We start from the raw sequence: 16,095 nt of genomic DNA on the forward strand, positions 1-16,095 counted from the left end.
CTAGCAGACCACAACTTATCCCCGAGGACCCAAACACCAGCCCACTGCCCTTCTGGGGCTCCCAGGCCATCTTACAACCCTCGTCACCCTGTGAGCCTTTGTGACTCTGTGCTGATTTGGTCCAGGACCAAATCTTCTAACTGTCCATCCTGGCTCCCTCCTCCCCAGGACAGCTCCTTGCCCAAAATTACCCCAGCAGGAACCTCGCTGACCCCAGATTCTGACCCGGAGAGTGTGAAGACACTGAGCTCTGATGCCCAGCGCCTGCAGAACAGTGCTCTCCCTCCCCTCAGCACAGAGAGGTGAGAAGGGGGGCCACCTGCCCCAGCCCCCACCCTGTGCCCTGTCCCAGAGAGGCCAACCCAGACTAAGGCTAAATGGTGAACATGGAGCAGCAATGAGAGGGAGCAGGTGGCCCAGGTCTGGAGCCAGGACTCCTGGGTTCTCTCTCCTTTCACACTGACAGCTTCTCCCCGGGGGTGGGGGTGGGACCTCGGTGAGACAGCCTGGTCTACAGCCACTCATCTTCCTCTGCCAACTTCAGTGAAGGCCACCACGTGTTCAAGGCTGGTACTGGGGCCTGGCAGGCCAAAAGCTCCTCTGTGCCCACCCCACCTCCCATCCAGCTCGGCAGCCTCGTGATGCAGGAGGTGAGCTCTCAGTACCTGATGGCCCCATGAGCTCCGCTGCAGTGGGTGCGGGACACGGGGGTGGACAGCAGCAGTTGGGATGGAGCCTTTCCCAAACGGCACCAGCCTGAGGCCCCGCTATCTCTGCTGAGTGGGACATGGGGTCCCTGCTGTGTTTAAGGGTTTCCTCCTCCTAACACTCCACCTCATAGGCCCTGGCTCAGGACAGCCTGGGCAGCTGGATCAGCTCTTCCCCCGACAGCAGTGAGATCCTGTTGGAGATCCCCTTGTCCCACAAAGGTATGTGTGCCCTCTGCTGCCCTGGCCACCTCGCCTGGCCTTGTCTAAACTGTTCAGATCACCCAGTCCAAAGCCCTTTCCTGCCCTCTTCACTGCCAAGTGCAAGCATGCATTGGGTCCTACACATTCTGAAGAGGCACCATTGCCCCTGAGGATTAGTCAGTCAAGGACACTTAAGGGTCCTCTCTACATCAAGGAGAGACCTTGAGGCAAAAAGGTCTCTTTTTTAGAGAGACCAGGGCAAAACTGGAAATTAGAAAAGAGACATGTGGCATGGAGGATGGTGACCCCCACCCCGCCGCCGCCGCCTCCACTCAGTCATCACTCTAATAGCAAATATCAATTCAATGTCTACCCCCTGGAAAATGTAGGTTGAGCCCATTTTCTCAATTAATCCTGGAAATAACCCGATGGCATTAGTTTTGCCATCCCCCATTTGCAGATGAAAGTGAGGCTCAGAAATGGGCCCAAGTTTCTTGCATAGCAAACCCCTGGAAAGTGCTGGGGTTGAAACCCAGGCAGTCTGGCTCCTACCTACTTCTGCCATGTCAGAGGAGGCTGTTAAGAGGTGGCCTTGATCTCGGGTTGGGGGTTCCCTGTGTCCCGCTGCAGAGAGGAAGGAGATCATGACTGGCACCAAGTGCATCTCGGTGAAGGCCGCCCGGCGGCGCTCGCAGGCCCTGGGCACCGAGGGGCGACACCTGCTGGCACCTGCGACAGAGCGCAGCAGCCTGTCCCTGCACTCGCTGAGCGAGGGCGACGACGCGCGGTCACCAGGCCCGCTGGCCTGCAAGCGGCCACCCAGCCCCATGCTGCAGCATGCTGCCAGTGAGGACAACCTGTCCAGCAGCACGGGCGAGGCCCCGTCTCGGGCAGTCGGGCATCATGGGGACGGTCCTGGGCCCTGGCTGCGTGGCCAGAAGAAAAACCTGGGCAAGAAAAGGGAGGAGTCGCTGGAGGCAAAGAGAAGGAAGCGGAGGTCCCGATCCTTCGAGGTCGCCGGGCAAGGGGTGAGGCAAGGCGCAGGGTGGGGTGTCTAGGCACTCCCATAGCAGCTGGGGGCCTGAGGGCTGGATTTCTCCAAAGGCTCCAGGGCACCTCTAGCCTACCCCACACCTGGAGACACCACCCTCCACAAAGTCTCTGTCCCCAGCCTGGTACAGTAGCTGGGACAGATCCTGGTAGCAGATCCCTGTGCCGCTCTCATCCTCACCCCACTGTTCAACCATCACAGCTCTCCCACCCCAAGACACACCTCCTGGGGTCCCATCAGGCGGAGCGCATCTCAGACCACAGGATGCCAGTGTGCAGGCACCCAGCCCCTGGTATCCGGCATCTGGGAAAGGTCACACTACCTTTGGTCAAAGTCACACTCCCTCCAAGCCAGAACACGGGTCAGTATGGGCAAGGAGGGGATGGGGAAGGGAGGTCTCCCCCAGGCCGGGCAGCAGAGAAGACACATTGCATTTCCTGCGCCTCTGGCTGCCCCTTGCTGGAAGCATGGTTCTAGCAGAATATCCATGAGACTGGCATCTTGGCGTTGTGCCCATAGAGAGTTCAAGGCCACAGGGTGATGGGAGAGGAGTTGGGGAGGCATTCCGAAACCACTGATCCTGCCCCTTTCCCTGTTGCAGGCCCCGGGGACTCCTCACCCCTGGCTGTTCCCCCCAACCCAGCTGGTGGTTCTCGACGGGCTACCCGTGGGCCCCGCCTGCCCCACGGTACAAGCACCCATGGCAAAGATGGATGCTCCTGGCATAACTGAGGGGCCCTGCCTGGAACTGGCTCTCTTGCCCCCCAAGACTGAATGGGGCCTAACAGGGCATGGGAGGTGGAGGCTGGGCAGTGGAGATGACCAGGAAGTAGGAGCTCAGGATCTCAGCAGGCCGGGGCTCCTGAGACCCAGGAACTGGGGTGTCTGCCCAACCCTCCCATGCTTTCAGTGCCACCGGGGAAAAGAGGTGAGGCCAGGGGACATGGCCGGGATGGCTGGGCTCCCTGGCCTCCCAGCCCTGGACAGAATGCTGTTGCCAAAACCCTGCACAGCCATGAGGCCAGCCTTGGCCTTGGAAATGGAGGAGAGCAGCTGGCAGTGAGATGGGGCTCCTGGCCCACGTGTGGGGCATGGGCATCCTGGATGGTTGGGGAGGCACCGACAGGCACTTCACTTATTACAATTGGGGATGTGGGTGAGGGAGGGAATCTGGTTTTGTTACTTGGCAGTGGCCTTTTCTCCCCTTTCCTTTTTAACAATAAAATCTCATTTGGGTCTTGATGGTTGTGTTGGAAATTTTACCTTGTCTGGAATGTGGGGTGGCCATGACTAAGATTCCACCAACTCCCCCTCCCCCCGGTCCCCATCTACCCCTGGCTCACTGTATAACACCAACCTACAAATACCTGCGGGAGAGGGGTTTTGTTGTAGATCCTGAGGACTCTCCCCAGGGTAGGGCTGGCAAGATCCATTATGTCCCTATCCCACTGGTCTTCACACCTGCCCAGGCACCCTCCCAGGAGAGATCAGGGACTTGGAGCGGCCCAGATGCCAGAAAGTCTCACAACCCAGATAAGGCGGTTGCGCCTCAAGGTCAGGGCTCAGAAACTGCCCAGCTAAGCCCCTCAGCCTCAAAGTGAGGAAACTGCTGCAAGGGGAATGGGGCATTCCCTGACTCCCTCGCAAGGGGAATGGGGCGTTCCCTGACTCCCCAGCAAGGGGAATGGGGTGCTCCCTGACTCCCCTGCAAGGGAACTGGGGTACTTCCTGTCTCCCAGGCAGGTGGGTTGCTGTGACCACGTGGGTGCTTTTACCTAGCCTAGTTCTGTGTCTGGGTGGGGGGAAAGCTCAACAAAGGGGAATGAAACCCCTAAACCCCCTGGCTTGTGGGATCCTCCCCAGGTTGTTTTTACCCGGAAACTGAGTGGTTCAATCATCCCCTTACCACTCTGAGCATCGGTTTATTCAGGACCAAGAATGTTCCTTCAAGTCAGCTGTGAAATCAGCTCATGAAACCAGGCATCTTGTCTACCACGCCTCACCTGGACTCCACCCCAGCCCTAGGGTGGCCGGCACCTGGCCATCCAGGGTACCAGGCTTGTTGCCACCTCCACACTCGCCTTGCCCTTCCCAGACCCACAAGGAGCACCTAGGCCAGGCCTTTACTCCCCGACCCCGAGGCTACTTGGGGGTCCGGATAAGGGTGTGGTATACGGGCTTGACGATGAGGTGCAGGTGCAGGGCGTTCTCCACCAGGTACTCTGAGTTGCGCCGCTGCAGGTCGGCGTGCGCCAGGAAGTCGCCGGCCTCCTCGCTGCTCTGGTGGAAGCTGTAGGCGTGGCGGACCAACAGGCGGCCCTGCTGGCGCGCCCCCACCAGCACGGTCTTCTGGAAGCTCACGCCCGCCGCGTCGCCGCCGCTGCTGGCCGGCGTCACCACCAGCCGCGGTCGGCCGTCCTCGGGGCGCGCGGCGGGCAGCGCTGTGCCCGCGGCGTCCGCGTAAACGGGCCGCAGACTGACGGGCAGCCAGCGCGGCGAGAAGAGCACGTTCCAGGTGACCCGGCGGCCCGCGTCGTGGCCACTCGGGCCCAGCTGCGTCTGGAAGCTGGTGCTGCGGTCGTCGCGGGCCGGGTTGTTGATGACCCACGGGGCGCCCCAGGCTGGCGCGAGGTAGTTGCGGGGCAGGAAGGCGCTGCCGTTGACGTCGAAGAACTTGGCGTAGTGCAGCGGCGACGCGGCGTGGAACTGGTAGGCCTGCAGCAGGAGGTCGGCCACCGCGGGGCCGTGGCGCGCCAGGGCAGCCGAGCGCGCCTGCAGTTGGAACAGTTGTGCCGGTGGGATCATGGGGTAGCGGATGGCGCGCAGCGCCCGCTCGGCCACGGCAGGGGGCGGCCGCGCGCGACCCAGCCAGGCCTCCAGCGCTTGGAACAGCTCCAGTTCGTCCTGCAGCACCAGGTCCGAGCGTTGCAGGAGCTGCCACAGCAGCTCGGGGCTCACGGCGCCCCATTCGGCGCTGGCCACCACGGCAGACAGGTTCCAGGCAAGGAACTGCAGGCAGCTCTCACGCAGGGCCTCGTCCCCGGTGCCCACCGCGTAGTGGTACCAGCCCACCGCCGGGCCCGCGCCTCCCGCCAGGTGCGCGCGCATGTAGTCGGCCACGCCGCGCTGCAGGGAGGCCACGCCGTACTTGGTGGCCAACCTGTGCAGGGGGATGGCCTGGGTCAGCAGCACAGTCAGCTCCCCGCAGTACAGGTACCTGCGGGAGAGACCAAGAGGTGGGGTGGGGTCAGGGCGGTACCCACCTCCCAGCATAGCTTTTTCTGAGTCCACAGGGGACCCGGCCTGGAGTTGGAGCTTCACGGTTCAGGTGCAAATACAGTGGAAGCCCCACCCTGAGGCTTCCCATGTTTTCCTTTCAAGGACCCTTCCAGGCCATTCTTACTTCACAGGCTCTTCTTTCCGTTTCCGTGGTGATGTAGAAATTGCCTGCCTTGACTGTGCCTGTACTAGGCCTGCAGCTCTAGGCCGGAACAAAACAGACGTGGCTCCTGCCGTTGGGGTTTACAGTCTGGTTGGGATCCATGGCCTGCCTTCTCCTTGCCATGAGTCTGGGCAAGTCACTGAATTTCAACGAACCTTAGGTTAATCGATCATCTGGGAAAGGGGGAGTGGCACACACCCCTCAGGGTTATTGTGACAACCAGTGGAGAATAAAGAATCTTGCTACAGGCCAGGTGGGTGCCAGTGGCTCACACCTGGAATCTCAGCACTTTGGAAGGCCAAGATGGGAGGACTGCTTGAGGCCAGGAGTTCAGGACCAGCTTGGGCAACATAGCGAGACCCTATCTCTACCAAAAAAAAAAAAAGTTAAAACATTAGTCATGCGGCCGGGCGCGGTGGCTCAAGCCTGTAATCCCAGCACTTTGGGAGGCCGAGGCGGGCGGATCACAAGGTCAGGAGATCGAGACCACAGTGAAACCCCGTCTCTACTAAAAATACAAAAAATTAGCCGGGCGCGGTGGCGGGCGCCTGTAGTCCCAGCTACTCAGGAGGCTGAGGCAGGAGAATGGCGGGAACCCGGGAGGCGGAGCTTGCAGTGAGCCGAGATCGCACCACTGCACTCCAGCCTGGGCAACAGCGTGAGACTCCGTCTCAAAAAAAAAAAAAAAAAAAAAACAAAAAAAACAAAAACATTAGTCATGCTTGGTGGTGCACACTTGTAGTGTCAGCTGCTTGGGAGTCTGAGTCAGGAAGATAGCTTCAGCCCAGGAGTTCAAGGCTGCCGTGAGCTACGATCATGCCACTACACTCCAGCTTTGTTTTGTTTTTTTTGTTTTGAGATGGGGTCTTTCCGTGTTGCCCAGGTTGGTCTCAAACTCCCGGACTTGAGCAGTCCTCCCACCTTGGCCTCCCAAAGTGCTGGGAATGCAGGTGTGAGCCCCCATTTCTTTTTTGCAACCTCGCCTTTTGTTTTTCTTCTCCTGCTGTTGATGATCACTTGTGCTGAGTATCTCTCCCTCTCACTTCATCTGCTGCTGTCCCGCTGCTCACCCTTCCTGCCAGTCCCCACTGGCACACGGCACCGCCCTTGCCCCATAGGAGTGCGGCAGCCACTGCCAGCCATCTTCCCCAACATCCATTTCTCCCTTTTCCCCTGCGTGATTGCCTCTGGGAATAAAAGACCACATTTCCCAGGCTCCCTGATAGGGGGCATGGCCATGTGACTAACTGCTGGTCAATGGGCACAGTTTGGGATTTGCAGGAAGGCTGGTTAAATGCAACTGATTCAGGATAACAGGAAGACCCTTTTTGCCCTTCTGTCTTATCCCCCTTCCTGTTGCCTGGAACTTGGAAGCAATGTATGGAATTCTGCAGACATCTCATCTGAGCCGTTAGAACAGAGTTACTTTCTTAGACACTAGTGTGAATGGCACTCCCTGTGCAGCACCATGGCAGGAGGCAGGAGAGAGCCGTCTAACTTTTTCAACTCCCTAGCCCTGTGGTTCCAAACCTGGCCAAACACCAAAACCACAGAGATGCTTTAAAATAAAAAATATTCCTCTATAATGGAATATTTAGGAAAATAAAAAGTAAATAAATAAAATAAAATAAAAAATGATTGCTGGCCCTAACCCTAGACCTGAAACTGATGATCCAGGTTGGGACCCATGAAACTGTGGTTTTTTTGTTTGTTTGGTTGGTTCGTTGGTTGGTTTTTTTGAGACAGAATCCTGCTCTGTTGCCCAGGCTGGAGTCTAGTGGCACAATCTCAGCTCACTGCAAACCCAAACTCCACCTCCCAGGTTCAAGCGATTCTCCTGCCTTAGCCTCCCGAATAGCTGGGATTACAGTTGCACGCCACCACACCCAGCTAATTTTCTATATTTTTAGTAGAGACGGGGTTTCACCATGTTGGGCAGGCTGGTCTCGAACTCCTGACCTCAGGTGATCTGCCTGCTTCGGCCTCCCAGATTGCTGGGATTACAGGCATGAGCCACCATGCCCAGCCCCAAAACTGTAGTTTTTAAAAGCTGTCCCATGGCCAGGTTTGGAAACAGCTCTGAGGGGGTTACCAGGAACTGAAAGTGACATCAAACTGTGCAGATGACACAGGCAAAGACAGGGAGCTGTACAGTGGAAGAAGGGATGCAGGGGTCACTGTCATCCCAGTGATGTCTGGGGAAACGGACATAACAACCTCTAAGGGCCTGGGCTTCCCTGACCCTGTAGGTGGAGGAGCCAGGGACTGAGGAAGGGATGAAGCCTCCCCCTAGTCTTCCCCGTCCCACCTGATGAACTTGTCGAAGACCGCGGCGCAGTCCCGTGGCTCCTGCAGCACCGCCTCGCTCTGGTTACTCAGCAGCTCCCGGAACAGCTCGCTGTGCAGTCCCAGCAGCAGGCGGTGGGCGTGGAAGACCCGGACCTCGTCGGTGCCCACAGCCTGCACCCGCAGAACCACGTCACTGGCGTTGCCCTGTCGCAGCAGCTCCTGCAAGCGCTGGAGCACCGCCTGGGAGTGGTTGATGGAGGTGCCAGCTGCCTCCCCACCAACATCGGCTCTCTGGGCTGCAGCAGGAAGGAGCACAGCACAGCCTGAGAGGGCGTCCGGGCCCAGGACCTCAGTCGGGGGTGGAGAGCGACCAGCTGGAGACATATGCATGGGTGTGAGCAGAGAGCAAGATGGGCCTAGGCAGACTGTGTGTGCACACCTGTTTGTGCCCACGAGGCGCATGGATGCATCTGTGACACACAAACACATCCTGGATGGGAAGGTCATGCCAGTGCAAACCCCAAGAGGATGCTCTTGGACGTGGGCACATTCAGGCAGGGAGAGGTTGTGCTCAGGTTTGGGACAACATGCCCAGAACTCACCTCCGTGCTGCCAGCTCCCAGGCAAGGGTTGAGGAAACTCGTGGTCCCACCCTTCTCACCTCCTAAAGAATTGTCCATCTAACCCCTTGGAGCAGTAGTCAGAAGTGGTGCCTTCACTAACAAATATTTACTGAGCACTTACTATATGCTAAACATTCTCCTAAGAGCTTGGGATATGGCAGTGGACAAAGCAAGCCAAGTTCTTACGCTCATAAAAGCACAAACTGACATATCAGACAGGTAAGACGCACACAAATAAGCACTCCAGTTTGTAAGGAGCCAGCCAGGGAACCAGTGCCAAGGCGCGATCCAGCCCTGCAAAGGCCCTTGAAGGGAATGGGCCTGGGGTACTGGGAGCAGAGAGAGTGTTAGGGAGGCCAGAGCAGTGGCAGGAGAGAGGGTGTGCGACGAGGCTGCAGGTGTGGAAGGGAAGCTGTTTTCCAGGCCCAGCTCTTCCCTCTTGGGTCCTGATCTCTGAGACAGAAGCCCACTTTCTGTGGGTGGCCAGCAGGGGACAGGAGAAAGTGCGAAGGGCCAGCTGGTGCTGGAACAGAACTTCTGGGTAACTGAGCATCGAGGCCGGCTACGCCGGCCCTTTTCTCATGCTCCAGGGATGAGAATGACAGTCAGATGGGGATGTGCACTCAGTTACAGAAACTGTCAGCAGCTCTCCCAAGCCGAGAACAGCAAGGGGAGCCTTGCTGAGGGAGGCGGGCAGGGGCCTGATAGCAGCAGATGGGCCCCGGCCACATGCGCGCGCACGCACAGCACATGCAGGCCCGTGGTGCACACAGGAGAGAAGGCTCACACAGGAGCAGAGCATCTGTGCATGAGAGAGGGAGGCCAAGGGAGAAAGGGAGGGTGAGAGAGAAGCGGGTAGTGCATTTCCCAGCCCTGCCTCCCCCAGCTGTCACTTTGAAGGACCTGAATGCTGATGGCGTCCCCATTCAGCCTCTGCCCAGGACAATGGGCAATGGAGGGTCCTCTTGTCCTTAAGACCCCTGCCCGCCTGCCCGCCTGGCCCCTCCTTCCTTCAGAGAGATGAGTCCGTGGAGCTGTCCAGTCCACCCCGTGCTCTCCCCAGCAGCTGGACACCGCCCCCTCCCGGCCGGCTGCGTGCAGCCAGGGCTGGGACGTCCTGCTGCTCCACCCTGCCCCGCACCTGGCTCACTGCCCACTCACCTGCACGTGTGACCAGGCCCACCAAGGTCAGCATGGCCCAGAAGCTGTCCCAGGACCCAGGCTTGGAGTAGCCTCTCCTAGGCATCTTTGTGCTCAGCCCCCAAGTCCACTGGAGGGACGGTGAAGCCCAGACCACTCTGCTCACATCCCTCTTCCTTATATAGGATCCAGCACAAGGGGACGGCACCCCCCTTCCTGCCTGGCCTCCCTCCCCCACTCAGCCTCCTCCATGGATTGGTGGAAACTGGCCCCAGCTGTTGCCCAGGCAACCACTTAAGCCAGAGAGCGGCCGCCCCGGGGGCTATTGTGCTGCCTGTGGGCCCCCAAGGGGAACAGATCCGGAACCCTCCTCCCCCAATCTCCTTACCACCCAGCAGGGCTAGCCGTGCCTCTCCCTGGAAAGTTTCAGGCTCTCTGGAGAATAGGCGAGGGGCTCCAGGACCACTGGCAGCCATTGGCCTCCCCCAACCCCAGGCCTCAGCCCTGGCACGGAGCGCACTTGGCAACGTCGTGGCTGGAGCGCCATGGTGAGCCGGCTGCAAAGGAAGGGCCTGGAAGAGGAGAGGAGAGGCGGCTGAGGCTCCCACCCCTCCCCCACTCCCATTTGGGGTGGGTCAGCTCCTCAGAGAAAAGCTCAGGCATCTCTCGAATAGGGGCCCATGGATAACTGGTATCAGTTGCACATTCTTTGTTGGAGAAGGTTCCCGGAGTGCTGTGGGGAGGGTGATGGGCTGGCAGGAAAGTTCTGAAGGGACTGTGACTGTCACCTCCCCCAGGGGCAAGCTGAGCCAGGTGGCAGGGCTGGGCATAGAGCAGATGCCCCCTGCCCCGTGTACCACTGCATGGGCGACCCCTGCCCAGAGCGGAGCTGGCCACCTTCCAGCTCTGCGCTCCAGCCAGCCCAAGGCTGGGTACTGTCTGCCCTGCTGTTTCCTGGCTTGAATTCTCCTTCTCCAAGTGGCCTCAGGTCTCTGAGTTCACCTCCTTGGAAGGCTTCTTTTACCAGCTTCTGTCTTCTTTCCAACTGTAATTTTTCCTTTTCCAGAGTTCCGAGGAGGCATGCTGCAGGCCTGGTGTCTCACTCCCACTGTCGGGAGACTGAGGCAGGGAGCTGGGTTGCAGTCTCAGTTGGGTTAGTGCAGAGGAGTGCTCTTCTAAAAACAAAGGCAACAGAGAGAGGAAGGTGAGGTCTGGAGCTCAGCGGAAGCGTGTGTGTGTGTGTGTGTGTGTGTGTGTGTGTGTGTGTGTGTGTGTGGTGGCATGCTGTGAGTCCTCACCTTTGCAGGGAGCCAGCAGGGTCTGCCCCAGCTCTTCGTGGGAGGGACTCTTTTGAGCTTGGCTAACTGAAGTGGGTGGCTCCCAAGGGATCTGACTCAGAGGCAGGGTTCTGGGTTGGGGATGAATTGAATGTTCCTCTCCCTGGCTCTCTGGATCCCAGGGGCCAGCTCGATGCATTGATTTCTGCCTCTGGCTGGCACAGAGACCCAACAGCTCCACCCCCTCTCTGGAGCCACAGAGAGAGCAAGAACTGGGTCTGGCACCTGCCTCGTCCGGGTTGGCAGAGTTGGAGATCTCCAGCCCAGCGGAAACCCCTCCGGCTGCCCTGACTTTCATGCCTGGCTCCCCTCGTCCAAATCCACTATCCCTTGCCCACTGGCTGCCCGCCTGCCCTTCCCATGGGCTGTACCATGCCCTGGCTCAACCCAGCAAGTCCGAGTCTCCATGCAGCAGGGCAGCCCTTGTCCCTGAGGGCATCCCAGCTTCCAAGCACAGTGCTTTCAATAGGAATGTTATTGATGATAAGAGAACCCGCTACTCAGAAAACTGTCGTTTGATATTTGTGCCTCTCAACTCCAGCCTCCTTCAGCCTCTGTATCAGTCATTCTTTGTTTTGTTTTGCTTTTCTAGAGGCAGAATCTCTCAGTCACCAAGGCTGGAGTGCAGTGACGCAATCATAGCTCACTGCAGCCTCAAACTCCTAGGCCCAAGCGATCCTCCTGCCTCAGCCTCCCAAGTAGCTGGGACACAGGCAGTGCCACCATGCCCAGCTAATTTTGTATCAGTCATTCTTGAAGGGTAGCCACCTGCATTAGAATCTCCCATGCTCCACCTTGGAACCGGAATTTTCAGGAGCAGGGTCTGGCTGTCTGTATTTTCTAAGTACTCCCAGACAATTGATACACACACCCCAAGACAAGCTCTACCTACTAGAGTTACATTGGTGGCATTTCAAGTGTGAAGGAAGCTGGGAGGCCCTGGATCATCAAGAAGACCCGGGAGAGTCACCTCTGACTCCCCATCTCTGGCAGGCCCCACCTCCCATTATTTCTAACCTCCCTTATCCCTGGCCCTAAATCGAATGATTTAGAAACTAGCTTTCCACATAGAGGCATGCTCTGTTCTCATTTTCTTAACTGAGCACTGCTGGAGTGTCTGTGTGTGTGTGTGTGTGTTATGCATATGCACACGTGTATGCAGTGTGTGTGCATGTGCATATTTGTGTGTGTGCGTGTTGTGTGTGCTGTGTGTGTTATGCATATGCACACGTGTGTATGCAGTGTGTTTGCATGTGCATATTTATATATGTGTGTGTGTGGTGTGTGCATGCATATTTGTGGATATGTGTGTGTGGTGTGTGTACTTGCATGTTTATGTATGGGAGAGTGTCCTGGGGCGGGAGAGAGGAAGCCAGGTGTTTGCCCTGAGCATTCTTTTTTATTTTTCTTTTGAGATGGAGCCTCACCCTGTCACCCAGGCTGGAGTGCAGTGGCGCCATCTCAACTCACTGCAACTGCCACCTTTTGGGTTCAAGCAATTCTCCTGCCTCCGCCTCCTGTGTAGCTGGGATTATGGGTGTGCACTACTATGCCCAGCTAATTTTTTTATTTTTAGTAGAGACAAGGTTTCACCATGTTGGCCAGACTGGTCTCGAACTCGTGGCCTCAGGTGATCCTCCTGCCTTGGCCTCCCAAAGTGCTGGGATTACAGGCATGGGCCACAGTGCTTGGCCAAGTCTTTGAGAGGAAGGATCTGCAGCACTGCATATATATGTATATACACATATGTATATAGATATATATACACATGTGTATACACATATTTATATATATACACACATATACACACACATATATATACACATACACACATATATACATATATACACATACACATATATACACACACATATACACATATATACACATACACACATATACACACACACATACACACATATATATACACATACACACACATATACACACATGTATACACATATATATACACATATATACACATATACACATACACACACATATATACACACATGTATATACATATATACACATACATATGCACACATATATACACACACATATACACACACATACACACATGCATATATATACACACACATACACACACGCATATATATACACACATACACACATGCATATATATACACACATACACACATATATATATACACACATACACATGTATACACACATATATATACACATACACACACACACATATATATATACACACACGTATATTGTCTCTGTGGATCTGGGAGCTCCATAATTCCTTGAAGGCAAGTCTGATGAGTTCACAAGCCAGCACCATCCCAGAGAGGAGTGTTACTTCCCGCCCCAGATGGGAGTGTTTATAGCCCAAGCCATGTGTCTGAGGTCTTATGACCAGGAACCTCAGAGGCAGGATTTATTTTTCGAGTTCTGAGTTCTGCTTGACTTTTCTTTTTTCTGATTTTGTTGTTGTTGTTAGAGATGGGGTCTCACTCTTTCACCCAGGCTGGAGTGTGATGGCACTTTCATAGCTCACCACAGCCTCAAATTCCTGGGCTGAAGCAATCCTCCAGCCTCAGCCTTCCAAGTAGCTGGGACCACAGTGTGAACCACTGCACCTGGCTACTTGACTTTTCTTTCCACAACCCCATGTTGTCTTTTTTTTTTTTTTTTTGAGATGGAGTCTCGCTCTGTCGCCAGGCTGGAGTACAGTGGTGCAATCTCGGCTCACTGCAACCTCTGCCTCCAGGGTTCAAGCGATTCTCCTGCCTTTGCCTCCCAAGTAGCTGGGACTACAGGTACCCACTACCACGCCCAGCTAATTGTTGTATTTTTAGTAGAGACAGGGTTTCATCATGTTGACCAGTATGATCTCGATCTCCTGACCTCATGATCTACCCGCCTCGGCCTCCCGAAGTGCTGGGATTATAGTCATGAGCCACCGCGCCCGGCCCATGCTGTCTTTTGGGGGAAGTTTTTCCCGTTGTGATAAGTGATCCCTTTGGACAAGGAATCTCTAGTATTATAAAAGCAATGGAAAACTCTTGCAAGCTTGGGATCAGATGAAGAGTTTCTGAATCTGCAAAGGGGGTGATCAGACACTGGGCTGTGATAACACCTCAGAGGGGTGGGCTCCAGACGCAGCCTGGCCCTACCTGGCATCCTCCTTTGCATCTGTAGTGCTTCCTGTCCTGACTTAGGGTTCCCTGAGTCACTGGGCTGCTTGGATTGGGGACAGGAAATCATGGGTTTAAGTTCTAGGACCCGTGTACTCAGGGGAGCACATAAAGATAAATATGAGGCCAGGCACGGTGGCTCACATCTTTAATCCCAGCACTTTGGGAGGCTGAGGCAGGCAGATCACTTGAGGTCAGGAGTTCAAGCCCAGCCTGGGCAACATGGTGAAACCCTGTCTCTACTAAAAATACAAATTATCAGCCGGGTGTGGTGGCTGGTGACTGTAATCCCAGCTACTTGGGAGGCTGAGGCAGGAAAATACGTTTGAACACTGGAAGCAGAGGTTGCAGTGAGCTGAGATTGCACCCCTGCACTCTAGCCTGGGCAACAGAGCGAGACTCTGTCTCAAACAAATAAACAAACAAAAAACCTTAAATAAGAAGGAATCCTTGGCCAGGTGCAGTGGCTCACATCTGTAATCCCAGCACTTTGGGAGGCCGAAGCAGGTGGATTGCATGAGCCCAGGAGCTCGAGACCAGCCTGGGCAACATGGTGAAACACTGTCTCTACAAAAAATACAAAAATTAGCTGGGTGTGGTGGCGCATGCCTATAATCCCAGCTACTCAGGAGGCTGAGAAAGGAGGATCGCTTGAGCCTGGGAGTTCGAGACTGCAGTGAGCTATGATCACACCACTGTACCACAGCCTGGGTGACAGAGTGAGACCCTGTCTTGAGGTGTGGGGAGGCAGAAGGAAAAAAGAGAGAGAGAGAAAGAGAGAAACCCTTGTGCTCATGCCTGGTAGCTCTGGCTGGACTGATCAGAGCTGAAGACTTCAGAGACCAAAAATGTCAAGGTGTGGCCGGGCGCGGTGGCTCATGCCTGTGATCCCAGCGCTTTGGGAGGCCCAGGTGGGCATATCTCCTGAGGTCAGGAGCTCGAGACCAGCCTGGCTAACACGGTGAAACCCCATCTCTACTAAAAATACAAAAAATTAGCCGGGCATAATGGCGGGCACCTGTAATCCCAGCTACTTGGGAGGCTGAGGCGGGAGAATCGCTGGAACCCAGGAGGCAGAGGTTGCAGTGAGCCAAGATCACGCCATTGCACTCCAGCCTGGGTGACAGAGCGAGACTCCGTCTCAAAAAAAAAAAGAAAAAAAAGTTAAAGTGTATGGCTGGGTCTTCATAACATCTTTCACCTTGCCCAGGCTGACTCAGAGCTGTCTGCCTTGGTGGATAGAATCCCTTCCACCGTGGGCTAGCAGCCTACCCTGGCCACTGACACCACACCATGTGGGAAAGAATTGCCACCACCAAGAAGGGACCTCTGATGTCTGTACAGGCTGTGTGCTGGCTGATGACTTGGCTGCCCTGTCCTGTCTGCTGCTGGCACTGAACCGGACATCTCCAGGCTCCACCTCTTGAACCATGGATCCCAGCATTGTCAGCAATGAGTACTATGATGTTGCCCGTGGATGCACAAGATCCAGTGGGACCCCACTTCCCTGCAGGACATCACTGCTGTCCTGGGTACGGAAGCATATACTGAGGAAAACAAATCAATAGTGTCCCATGCACAGAAAAGCCAGCATTCTTGGCTCAGCCATTCCAGGTGGCTGAGGTCTCCACAGGTCACATGGGGAAACTGGGACCTCCGAATAAGACCATCCAAGGGGCTGGGCGTGGTGACTCACGCCTGTAATCCCGGCATTTTGGGAGGCCGAGGCTGGCAGATCACGAGGTCAGGAGATCGAGACCATCCTGGCTAACACAGTGAAACCCCATCTGTACTGAAAATACAAAAAATTAGCTGGGCATGGTGGCGGGCGCCTGTAGTCCCAGCTACTCGGAGGCTGAGGCAGGAGAATGGTGTGAACCTGGGAGGTGGAGCTTGCAGTGAGCCGAGATCACGCCACTGCACTCCAGCCTGGGCAACAGAGCGAGACTCTGTCTCAAAAAAAACAAAAAAAAACAAAAAAGACCATCCAAGGACTCCAGCAGTTTCTGCCAGGTGAACCCAGCCGTCTCCCAGAACAGACCTTCTATGGGGTGGGATTCTAAGTTGCTGGAAGGACGTGCATGGGGCATAATTTTAGCAAACTTAGTCCCCCTCCTCCATCTCTCCGTCTC

The 16,095-nt window shown here is 55.8% G+C and overlaps 2 protein-coding genes across 11 annotated transcripts in view; one reads left to right on the forward strand and one right to left on the reverse strand.

Moving 5' to 3' along the window:
* Positions 1–3,204, forward strand: part of KIF19 (kinesin family member 19) — a 30,150-nt gene extending 26,946 nt beyond the window's left edge. For all 4 annotated transcript variants that reach the window (XM_015120261.3, XM_077972628.1, XM_077972629.1 and 1 more), the window contains exons 15-20: positions 169–302; positions 545–650; positions 842–929; positions 1,542–1,939; positions 2,164–2,323; positions 2,564–3,204. In XM_015120261.3, the coding sequence (XP_014975747.3) occupies positions 169–302; positions 545–650; positions 842–929; positions 1,542–1,939; positions 2,164–2,323; positions 2,564–2,694 (1,017 nt within the window). In that variant the 3' untranslated portion in view covers positions 2,695–3,204. The remainder of the gene's footprint in view (positions 1–168; positions 303–544; positions 651–841; positions 930–1,541; positions 1,940–2,163; positions 2,324–2,563) is intronic.
* Positions 3,205–3,864: 660 nt separating this feature from the next.
* The window catches only part of BTBD17 (BTB domain containing 17), a 38,324-nt gene continuing 26,093 nt past the window's right edge, over positions 3,865–16,095 (reverse strand). For 2 of the 7 annotated variants that reach the window (XM_077972663.1, XM_077972660.1), the window contains exons 3-6: positions 10,481–10,631; positions 9,845–10,028; positions 7,713–7,989; positions 3,865–5,179 (exon numbers count right to left, since the gene is read on the reverse strand). In XM_077972663.1, the coding sequence (XP_077828789.1) occupies positions 4,105–5,179; positions 7,713–7,989; positions 9,845–9,932 (1,440 nt within the window). In that variant the 5' untranslated portion in view covers positions 9,933–10,028; positions 10,481–10,631 and the 3' untranslated portion in view covers positions 3,865–4,104. Of the gene's footprint in view, positions 5,180–7,712; positions 8,068–9,477; positions 9,780–9,844; positions 10,029–10,353; positions 10,632–10,754; positions 10,979–16,095 lie in introns of those variants that run through there. The other 5 variants (XM_028836756.2, XM_077972661.1, XM_077972662.1 and 2 more) reach the window with 5 other exon arrangements.

This window comes from Macaca mulatta, chromosome 16 (genome assembly GCF_049350105.2).
Source record: "Macaca mulatta isolate MMU2019108-1 chromosome 16, T2T-MMU8v2.0, whole genome shotgun sequence".
Classification (NCBI taxonomy): Eukaryota; Metazoa; Chordata; class Mammalia; order Primates; family Cercopithecidae; genus Macaca; species Macaca mulatta.